General features: G+C 28.8%; 3 protein-coding genes across 4 annotated transcripts; 2 read left to right on the top strand and 1 right to left on the bottom strand.

The window, feature by feature from the left end:
• Positions 1-648: 648 nt before the first annotated feature.
• On the top strand, positions 649-7386 carry LOC124950756. The gene is made up of 3 exons (XM_047497987.1): positions 649-1787; positions 6603-6734; positions 6868-7386. The coding sequence occupies exons 1-3, from the start codon at positions 1682-1684 to the stop codon at positions 6894-6896; spliced, it is 267 nt and encodes an 88-aa protein (XP_047353943.1). The 5' UTR covers positions 649-1681; the 3' UTR covers positions 6897-7386.
• Positions 6363-10048, bottom strand: LOC124950754 (ruvB-like 2). Of its 2 annotated transcripts, XM_047497983.1 has the most exons (8): positions 9902-10048; positions 9394-9507; positions 8891-9325; positions 8379-8811; positions 8036-8304; positions 7843-7948; positions 7650-7677; positions 6363-6716 (listed from the first exon to the last, which is right to left on the bottom strand). In XM_047497983.1, exons 1-7 carry the CDS (start codon positions 9905-9907, stop codon positions 7652-7654), a joined length of 1389 nt encoding a protein of 462 aa, XP_047353939.1. In that variant the 5' UTR covers positions 9908-10048; the 3' UTR covers positions 6363-6716; positions 7650-7651. The 2 variants fall into 2 exon arrangements, with proteins under 2 accessions (XP_047353939.1, XP_047353940.1); XM_047497984.1 differs by lacking the exon at positions 6363-6716 and having other exon boundaries at positions 7207-7677.
• A 373-nt stretch (positions 10049-10421) lies between these two features.
• On the top strand, positions 10422-12075 carry LOC124950338 (DNA primase large subunit-like). The gene has a single exon (XM_047496872.1). It carries the CDS (start codon positions 10708-10710, stop codon positions 12070-12072), a length of 1365 nt encoding a protein of 454 aa, XP_047352828.1. The 5' UTR covers positions 10422-10707; the 3' UTR covers positions 12073-12075.
• Positions 12076-12122: the final 47 nt, after the last annotated feature.

Genomic DNA, 12122 nt, shown 5'->3' with positions numbered 1-12122 from the left:
TATTTATACGATTGATTGATTAATTTATTTCCTATCGTAGCTCTCGCGAGTTCGTCGCATGACTAACGCGAATGAGTAAATAAGCACGATCGTTAAATACATATGCCGATCGTACTGGTGGATTTTATCCGATAATCGAAATATAATCGTTGATCGTTGATTATCAAAGAGTGTATGAGGGGATGAAATTTATTGGGCTTTAATCGGACTATTACGTCGCACCCTTATATGCGTAAACTATATATATATATATATATATATATATATATATATATATATATATATATATATATGTAAATGGTTGCTTTAACGGCGCTTTTACCGAGAATGATTAATATAAATCCTTGACGCTCCCAGATTGTCTTCTCGAACACCTTGATCGTATCTCCTCTATCTCATCTCATGCTCGGCTCAACTCATGTATGTACGTCATATTATAAACTTTTTCTTTTATAGTGAAACAATACAGACAATGATTTCTACTTTCTACTTTCTCATTTATTAAGTAAATTACGTTGATCGATATATTGTATTGAAAAAAATTTCTACAAATAATAACTACGGATATACCTTAACTGTATATAATACCTGTGTGTATGTGTGTGTGTGTGTGTGTATTTATATATGTCTATATATGTATGTATACGCGCGCGCGTGTGTGTGTGTGTGTATATGTATTTACGTAGAGAATAAAAATAAAAGCATGGATTATAAATAGCGTCTCATCGAAAGCTCGTCTCGTGCCTAATAAATAAACAACTCTTTAATGAGATGGTAATTAATTCCTAGTAGCCTCTGGTGAAGTCTCGAACGATAATCGATCAATAATATCTACATACGTCTTCTCGTAAAAAAAAAAAAATAAAAAGAAGAAAAGAAAAAAAGGAAAAACAGAAAAATTTTCTTTCTTGTTCTTTCTTTCTCTCTTTCTCTCTCTCTCTCTCACACACACACTACTCCGAAGAGTGTATCTGAAAAAAGAAACAATGATCGCAAAAAAAATGATGTAGCGTCTCTCGTCGAGACATAAATAAATACCTATAATATATACTTGCGTCCAATCCTCATCCCACCCAACCCCTCTCCAATATCTCCACCACCACCATCACCCTGTACACTCGTTTTTATTGCTCATTAAATAGTAAACCTATCAGTTAACGACGAATTCTAGAAATGGTGCGAAATAAAAAGATGAAGATACCAATGTCTGTAAGAGAATAAAACCAATCTCTTCCTTCAATTCATCTTCCTCCCTCTCCCCCTCCATCTCCCCTCTTAACCCGACCCCGAAGATATTTTATTCTCTACCAACGGATTTCGCGAGTTTGCGTTCTCGACTTTCCCCACTCGCGGCCAAGTGTTTTCACTTCTTTACGAGTGTGCCCGCGCTTATGTTAGTGCCGATCCAAACATCGCGTAGCAAACTCGACGATCTCGAAAGAGAGAGACAAAAAGAGAGGCCGAAAGAGAGAAGGAGAGAGAGGGAGAGAGTGAGAGAGAGAGAGAGAGAGAGAGAAAAAGGGAGAGAGAGAGAGAGAAAGAGAGTGTTATCCTCCTCTCGATTTTGAAGTGTGATTTTGAATTAATAAGATCCAAAAAAAAAAAGCGAAAGAAAAAGAAAAAGAAAATACAATAAAATAAAATAATCGAGAAGACTTGATTTCAAGAAGACGAACGAAAAATGTCGATCATACGGACGATCTTAACGTTTTGCGTGCTGGTGGTCGTGATCACGCAAGCGAAGCCTACGATTTACAAGAGAAATCAGGACAACGTTTTTGAACCAGGTAAACAAACAAATAAATATCTACAAACGATCCATGATCGTTGCGAACGTTAAGAAAAAAAGAATAAAAGAAAGAAAGAAATTAAACGAATTTGTCAAGATTTTCATTTTCTTCTTTAATCTTTCTCATTTTCTTTCTCTTTTGATCTTTCTCTTTTTCTCTCTTTTTTCCTTTTTCTTTCTTTTCCCTTTTCTATCTTCTTACAAAGTTTATAAAAATTATAAACTCGAGGTGGTAAATATTGCACGGATAATTTAAATTGATTCTATGTTTTATTTTAAATGTAAATTTTCAACAATTCAACATTTTCTATTATTATTCTTCATCTAAAAAACATATATTTTCATGTAATATGTAACATCTCGGAAATCGTAGTTTCTCATCGCTAGGAAAAAGATAACGAAGCAGCTCATTTGAAGAAAGATATTTCATTCGTATTTCTCATTTCTTTCTTTACTTTTCTTTCTTCTCTTTTTTTCTTTCTTTCTTTCATTTTTCTCTTTCTCTTTTTTTTACTAGACCGAATAAAATCTCTCTTTTTTCCTCGACGAAAAAAAGATGGTCGGTTAGTACGCACCGGTAGTCGCTTAAATAGGAGAACGAGACATGTGTGTCCTAAATTTTATTGAAGGCCACATAAAACATTGAAAAAAGAATATAAAGAAAAAAAAAGAAAAAGAAAAGAAAAAAAAATTGAAAGAAACAAAAAGAAAAGAATAAAAAAATTAAAACTGTTCGTATTTCTCTTTCAAATCGAAATAGGTCTTAACATCTCTCTCTCTCTCTCTCTCTCTCTCTCTCTCTCTCTCTCTCTCTCTCATTCTCTCATTCTCTGTCGCTCGAAGAAAAAGTTTATTGCAGAAAAACTTTCACGGCATTTAATCGGCGTCGAAATTAATTAATATAAGAACTAACATCGTGTTTTGTATATATTTCTCTCTCTCTCTCTATTTATCTATCTATCTATCTATCTATTTACCTATCTTTTTCTTTCTCTTTCTCTCCCTTTTTCTCTCCCTTTTTCTCTCTCTTCTTCTCGTTTTCTCTCCCTCCTTCTCTCACTCGTTTAACAATATGTCACGGGACGTCATGTCAGTGTCATGTCGGATATTCCACCACGTTATATATATATTATATATGTATATTATATATATATTATATATATATTATATATATATATACCTATCCTTATCGGTGTTATTAATCATCGATAACGATGGACAATGAGTTGAAACTGGTGTCAAATTTATATATCGAAGTAAATAGATAAGACGATCGTTGCACCTGTTCCCAAGAATGAACTTTGTTAATTATTAATAAAAAAGAAGAAGAAGAAGAAGAAGAAAAAATGAATAGAAAAAAGAAAGAAAGAAAGAAAGAAAAATCGATCGATTAGATTCATTGATTGATGTAAAGTATGTACGTTCGGTTAATAAATCGTGCGAAATCTTCAAGCGTCGCTTGTTATCTTTATCTTTTCTTTCTTTTTTTATTTGCTTTTCTTTTCTGTTTTAATTGATCATTTCGAAACGGAACATTCTCGATATAAGGCGATCATTGACAGGTGAGAGAATAACGGAACGATGACGTCAGTTGGAAACGCGTGGGTGAGGATTATAGAGAGGCCGTGATCCCGGGTTAGATTGTATTCTTGATTTCTGCGGCACCCAGTCACGATTAACGCGTGTTTCTCTATACGTTTACGATCGTTAGTATGAACCACCGGTATCAGTACTGGCACTGATACCAACGCCAACACTCACATCAACACCAACATCAATACCAATACTAATACCAATATCCACCACTAATACCAATATCATTGAAACCTAGGTCCCTTTCCACTTGCTACACGTTAATACACGTGTTCGCATTCATGGAGATATATATCATGGCTAATCTCGAAATGCGTCTGTACGGTGCAACGAATGAGAGACCACCGGCCGACACTACAGCAAACTCTCGAAAATCCCGGAGTCTAATTGAGACTCGTGGTCTAACTCAAACATAGACGAGACTGTTTTATAATGTCCGTTTGTTATGTATTTCCAACATATATATATATATATATATATATATATATATATATATATATATATACTTATATAGTATTTAGTACATATGTTTTAACACCCATCTTCTCTCTCTCTTTTTTTTTCTTGTTGATGATGCGACTTCTTTTATATCACATGCCAATGTATGTGTGTTGTGTGTATATATATAATTTTAACACGTCAGGGATAATCTGACTGAAGAGTCAAACGTCGAACGAACCTATCGTGTAAATGTATGATAAATAGATATCTACATAGTAAGTGAAATAACATTAATTTTTCTTTATGCTGTTATACGGTACCAATATTATGTGGTATGTGTGCATGCATATTTGTATGATAATATCTATGATATTAATCTCGAGAAATCTTAATTAAAGATACGTAACATTGCGTTAAACGTTCACGTTAAAGGTATTTGATATTTAACGATTCAACATTATATATCTATTAAAAATAATATGTCGTTTGACCGGTCCAAACGTATTGGCAAATTTACGGTAAAAATTAATAATCTAATATGTTCGATCTCTTTTCCTTTCTCTTTTATGTTAATTTGATTTATACAGTAGTTTCTTACAAACATACACACACATACACACATTAATTCAATCGTAATGGATTACATATGCAACAGTTGTCTTTATCAGTTTACTATTCTTTCATTTTTCTTTTCTCTCTCTTTTTTTTCCTTCTTTTCTTCTATCTCTTTCTTCGGATATATAAGGAAGAAAAGTGATCTGTGAAGTGATGATTGTAACAATATCTCTTGTTACTGGAGACGAAAGTATTCAATCGAGAAGCATCCACCTACGTAGGAGCTTTAAGACGACGGAAAAGGAAGTCGATAGCTCGTCCTTGGCTATTACTGTGGAATGAGGACATGAAAGAGGGAAGGAGAGACCTGATTAGATACGTGGAAAATGTATATGTGTGTATATGTGAGAGAAGGAACACAATGCGTCACCTATTGCAACTAAGTGTGCACCATCCCAAAGTACAAGTGTTACGTGAACTAACGAGTTTAATCCCTTAAAGCTTAAATTGTTAAAGTTTTCAACGCTTCGTTAGAAACACTTTTATCTTTTTCGTCCAATCTACAAAAGCTGACAAAGTGAAAAAGAAAAAGAAAGAGAAAGAGAGAAAGATAGATAGATAGATAGAGAGAGAGAGAGAGAGAGAGAGAGAGAGAGAGAGAGAGAGAGAGAGAGAGAGAGAGAGAGAGAAAGAGAGTATGAGAAAGAAAGATCGACTTTTTATTAGATAGACTTGCAATTATTTGACATGTTTTATTAAAAATCGGAATGGAAAGACATTGGACAATAAGAGTTTCTTAATACTTTAAACTTAATACCCTTTTCTTCAAATTTTTCTACTAAAAAGGAAATTGCTTCGTCGGTAGTAAAATAGTTGAGATATTTGGAATAACGTCATAGCGACATATTATTCAACCTTTTTCTGTGTTCTAGTTTCAAATTATTAAAAATATTATATAAAATATTATAATTGGAAATAATGTTTGATAGTGTCGTAGCGACGTAATATTCAATCTTTCTCTGTGTTATAGTTTCAAAATATTAAAAATGTTATATAAAATATTATTTATTATACGATCGTTATATGTGTTATAATTTTCTTAATTGTTATTATGAATTATAATCTGAAATAATGTTTGATTAAAATACATATATTATTATTATTATATTATTAATTTTTTTTCTCTTATTTATTGGGATATTAGACGAATCTCTGACAAGTCTAATTTTCTTCTTCTATATTCAAAAATGTTTGCACTATGATGATGCACAAATTTTTAGTATAGCTGCCCTATAAACTTCCTTGTGTCAATGTGGATTGTAGGATTCAATGTTTTAATGTATCCTTTTTTTTTTTAACTGTTAGGTATGAGATAGATTTCTGAATAAAGATATTATTAATGAATTATGCGTAAGTATTTTCTATGATTTCAACAATTTTTTTTTTTTTTGTATTTCCTAAACCACCGGCACATATTTTTCTGTTTTATCCTGATATTTGTATTGTATCTTATTGTTATTAGGTATTGAAATGTCAATAAGACTATGTTATATATTATTATAAATGTTTGTACGTAAATATAAGAATTCGATCGATTGTATTTTAATTGTTTTGTTCTGTGCGTATTTTATTCAAGCATAGTATTCGTAGCTTATGTTTCTATGATCGCTGTTAATGTACATTTATAGTATAGTGTATTATTTCGTTCTAGATTGTATTTATCGATTATTACTTTGTGTAATATTTTGATTGCAGTGCTCTGTCTATATCTTATGTATTTCATACCTGCTAATTATTTACATGCTCTAATTATTTAATTTTTTATTTTAAATTGTACTTTAGATTTTTTACATTTATCTATTTGTTAATTTATTATCATTATTATTATTATGATTATTATTATTATTATTATGTGGACAAATTATATGTATATGTGAAAGAATTTTATACTTACTCGAAGTCTATAAGAATAACGTCCACGATCTACGGAGTCCAGCGAAGAACTGACGTCTTTATTTAAGTTACTCTTTTATTATGCTTTATTTACAAATACACAGAGACACGCGACACACATTAACCTCGTATCTAACTCGACGATTTAAAGTATTTCTTGTTTTTTCTTTTTCTTTTTTTTTTTTTTCTTTTTTTTTCATTTTTTTCTTAAAACGATCGATAGATTTATGTTTCTCGTTTGTTCATTAATATAATAATTATTTATTTTCAGTAATGATACCCGTGTCTTCTACCGTAATCCCATTGCCAGTTTATAAAGTTGAATATGGATTAGGTTTTATATCAAAAGATAAGAAAGCTCAATCCTCGTTCAAACCAGATGGCACTGTGAAATTAATTACAAGTAAGTATTTGAATAACTAATAAGTAAATATTGAATAAATAAATAATAAATAAATAAATAAATAAGAAAAAAAAAAAAATAAATAATAATTCTCTTCCCTATAACAAATTTTGTGTTTTCTTTTATTTTTCAGTTAAAAAAAGTCAAGAAAAGAAAATTTAATTTGGATCGTTTCGATGATAAATATATAAATGATTCGTAATGATAAATAAATTTAATGTAATTTAGAGAGCTTATTATAATTCTGCGCAAACGTTGATATCGTTTTTAACATAAGTTTAAATGCTTTACACCAAAAATTAATTTATCTCCAACACATTTCTTCTTAATAATTAATTTTATTTACTCTGAATAATGTTTTAGTATATATTATATATACACACATATGTACATACTAATGGATTATATGTAGCAGAAGTAAAAAAAATTATATTTGTTTTATACTTATATTAATTAAAATCAAAATAGAATCTTTGTTAATGATTTTTAGATTTATTTATCGAACAGAGAATGTACAAAAGCATGTTGTCCCTTTTACATCCTTGTAAATATGATTTTAAATATTTCATATGTCCAATCAATTAAATTTTGCACACATACATATATGCAAGTTTGTATAAGGATGTAAAAGGTATATACTAGTAATGCGTGTTTCTATCTAATTTAGAAACTATATATGAAAAGTTGTTATATATAATACTTGTTAATTATATTCAAAATAATATCGCAAGAAAATCAAAAAAAGAAAAAAAAAACAGGATTTGAGATAGCTTAATATAAAATACTTTGCATCGTGAAAATCATATTTATCATAATCCATAAATATTTATGTGATACGAACAATATACTGTATTTAAAAATTAAAAATTCTTAATTTATATATAAACGATAAGGAAATTTAATTAAAATACGTACTGTTACGAAATTTCCATAGGTTCTTCAGCTGAAAAAAGAAAACAAAAAAAATAAAAAACAAAAAAAAAAAAATAGAGAAATATCGATTATTTCTATTTTCGTATACTCAAATTTGTAAAAAATATGATTGTTTTTGTTTTTCAATAAATAAACATTTAATATTACTAATCTTTAATATTTAATGAGTACTCACGTAATTCATTGAACATAAAATCATCCTGATATTCCTTAAGAAATTGTGTCGATCTATTTTCATCGAGAAATAGAGAATAAACACGTTTCACGTCATCTATACTCACCTAAAAATGGGGGAAAAAAAAAAAAAAAATAAAGAAAATATTGCTGCGTTTACATGTATAATAATTACCAAATTTCATTTTGCTTACTTCTGTACTTTTTCTACGTCGACTGACAAGAGATGCAGTTGTGATTAATTGAATAGCATATCTCAAAGACGTTTCCAAAGCAATTCTCGTAAGAACAGTCAATGCATCATCTGCCATTTCACAATCTTCTTCCTCGCATCTTATTTTTAAAATTTCTTTCAATTCTTTTTCTTGATACGGAGTTGTAGGAACAATGATCATACGATCGAGTAAATCAATGGGAATACCATGTGGACTTTTATAATTAGTTCCCCTGATTCTTGTAATTCCTGAGATAAATAAACGTATTGACATTGGTAAAAAAGAATTTACATAACTTACTTTAGATTTACATATAAATTACCTCTGTTTGTTGCCATAATAACAACCGGTGCCATTTCGTTTTCTAATGCACGATTTAAAAATGAAAAACATTCAATATCTAACATATGGACTTCATCAATAAATAATACTCCTGGTACTATTTCTGCTTTTCCTTCTTCACGCCATTCGGCTACTTTAGCATTTATTTGATCTCTTACTTCCGATTTAATTTCACCAGTATCACCGGAAAATAATGCTAAGAAACCATGAGTTCTACTATTTATAACATCAACCTCATGCAAAGTGACAGTATGAACTACTTCTTTTCGTTTTTGTAATTCGCCCTCTGGACACTGTACAAATCTCGTTTGTGATCCTGTTGCATCATAATCCCGAGCTCTTGTAAATGAACGTCCTAATTTATTAATTTTTCCAGTTGCTTTATCAATCGTGATAACGTCACCAGCTTGCACCTACAAAAGGCTAATGTTAATGAAAATGGAAAAAAAAAAAAAAGCAAGATTTTAATAAATATATTGTAAGAATAGAGACCTTTTCTTTCATTAAACTATCAATCATTTTATTCCCTAAATCATAAATTGTTTCCATTTCTGTTGTTTTTAACGTTAATTTTCCAACTTTTGCACCAACTCCTGTAGCAGGTCTGTCGACTTGAATTTCTACTACTTCGCCTTCTATTATTTCAGTTTCTTCTTTAATTCTAACTCCTATTGATTTTCTTATAGCTTGAGTCAACGCTTCTGTTTTGCTCATCTCCAAAGAATAAATTTCAGATCCTGCCATCGATGTGAATGGAGTATCGATTCCTAAAGCTTGAGCTAATCCCATGGCAATGGCAGTCTTACCAGTGCCAGGTTGACCTGCCAATAAAACAGCACGTCCTGCTATTTTTCCATCTTTTATCATCTCCAAGACAACACCAGCAGCTCGACGGGCCATAAGTTGGCCAACCATACCTTGAGATACCTACATCGAATTTTAATAAATAATATAATTGTTAAATAAAAGAAATAATTATGATATAATTTACTTACATGGCGAGGTTCCAAACTATCATCTAATCCTAAACCTCTAATATGAGAATGAGCACCAATACGCTCAATCCTTGTGATCTCACGAACTTCTTGGACTTTTGTTGCTGCTACAGTCTATAAAAAATAATAAAAGAATATGTAATAATATAAAAGTTACAAATTTTCATACAAGTATGGATCTAACATACAGTTACCATGTCAACCGCTTTAAATGAATATAATGAATGTTTTCCATATATTGACAAAAAAAAAAAAAAAACAAAAAAAAACAAAAAATTATATTATATAAAATAAATAATTACTTGTTTTATGGAAAACTAACAATAAGTAGTTTTTATTTAAGAAAAATAAATAAATTTTGTGTAAGGGTTAACCGATAACTATAATACGGAGAGTATTGTTTAATCATATATAATCGTAATGACACTTAAGAATTTTACAAATAAGAATTTTGAAGATTTATTAAATATAAAATAGATTAATATATAGAATTTAATTCAGTTCTTACCGCCATGGTAATCGTTTACACACGTGAGTACAACAGTTTAAACTTCGAATCTTTCACCAAACCACATTGCTCCATAAAATATACTCGTAATACGTAGAATAGTAACTTGATGTGAATAATCGTCCACGATTACAGCGCCATTTTCTAAAATAAAATTTAAATACTTGTCATTCTCGTTAAATTTTAATATAAATATAACAAATGGATAAAGTTGAAAAGAAATAGAAAAATTTTAAATACTATATCGATCTATTACCTCAATTATTATATTACATTATATCATTTATATAATATATAATATATAATATATAATATATAATATATAATAAATATATATATATATATATATATATATATATATATATATATATATATATATATATATAGTTTTTCATTTATTATTCTTTAATTATTTTTGAAAAAATTAACCTATTTGTTTAATTTATATTTAAATATATGCTCTAATATAACATAAAATATTTGTTAGTGCATATTGAAAAACTCATAACAAAAATTATAATAGAAACAAACAAATTTAAATGTCATAACCTAAAAATAAGTTCTTCGTTAGTAGAGAAAATTAAAATTTCTTATAAATAGAAATATAATCATGCTACAATGAATATTTAATTTATTATATTTTCTAAATAAGCTTTTTTGCTAACAATACAGAAAATATAAAATTAATACAAAACTAGCAAATTGAAGTATAATATCGAAAAAAGTGGAAAAGTGAATCAAGAAAATTATTTTCGTGGAATTTTTCATTTTTTATTTATATTTTTTAAATATTGTATCACCTTCAAATGTTTGCTTGTCATAACTCAGATACATCTATAAATCCTACAGAATCATATTTACATGATTTGCAATTGTACAAATATTATCCAGTAGGAAATTTTTCATTGAAAGAATTAGAATCAATATGTATGCAACGTATAGAAGTTCTACTGTTTGTAGAAAGGATATATATAGGCACTGGTATAAGAAGAACAGCACAACAGTGCAAGGAAATATTAATAAATGAATTGAAAAAAAAAGGTTATGATATATTTGTAAAAATTATAAATGGCCCTAGCAAAGAACTAGGATCAGATGTTAAAGTGATGAATGAAATATTGTACTTGAGAAAACAAGATCATATTTCTCATTTTATGTTAAGAGGAGTTTTTTCAATATATGAAAGAAAATGGTTTCACATTCAAGAATTAAGACTTTTTTATTGGAGATTATATACATTAACTAATGAAGAGATCAAAGAATTTTTTAATGTTAATAAATTAAAAACACATAATATTTCTGAGGAAGATAAAGAAGAACTGCAAGAATATATTAAATTGAATAATTTACATAACGAGCCTTTTTACAAGGTCCCATTTACATTTGTTATAGATTTAGTTGAAACGCATAAAGTTTTTCTTAAATATGGTATGGCTTTTGTACCTGAAAAAGAATTAGCTGGATTATGTTTTGGTTACTTCAAGGAAAATTTAGCTGAAGGTTTAGAATCCATGCCATTAGTTGCAAACGATGCAGTAAATGATCCTAGAATCAATAAAATCTTTAACATGTTAACTGAGTACATTACTAAGGAAAAGGATATAATAAAAAAAAACTATGTCCCATCGCTATCAGAATTAGACGATATGTCAAAAAAGTCTTATCCATTATGTATGAGAATAATTCATGAAATGCTAAGAAAAGATCATCATCTTAAATATGGAGAACGTAAACAGTACAGTTTATTTTTAAAAGATATTGGAGTTACTTCAGACGATGCCATGGAACTTTGGAAACAAGAATTTACAAAAAAAATAAATGAAGCAACATTTGAAAGAGAGTATGGATATCGATTAAGACACATATATGGCGAAGGAAATATACGGAAAACTTATACCTGTTTGAAATGTTCAAGTATTATCAATCTTAATATAAAATCAACAGAATCTTATGGTTGTCCATTCAAACATCTAACAAATGCATCACTTACACAAAAATTAAATGAGTACGAATTTGTACTTGAAGATATTGAAGATATTGTAAAATTATCATCAATGAAAAATTACGAAGGAGCATGTAAAAGATATCATGAAATTACACATAATTGTAATATATATAGAACATTTAATTCTCCTGTTAATTATTTTTTTGGAAGTCGAATGAAACTATAATATAGCAATATTAGAAATATATATATATATATATATATATATATATATAT

This window comes from Vespa velutina, chromosome 7 (assembly GCF_912470025.1).
Source record: "Vespa velutina chromosome 7, iVesVel2.1, whole genome shotgun sequence".
Lineage (NCBI taxonomy): Eukaryota > Metazoa > Arthropoda > Insecta > Hymenoptera > Vespidae > Vespa > Vespa velutina.
Note: the sequence above shows the minus strand (reverse complement) of the source record. Positions and strands in the feature narration are given on the sequence as shown.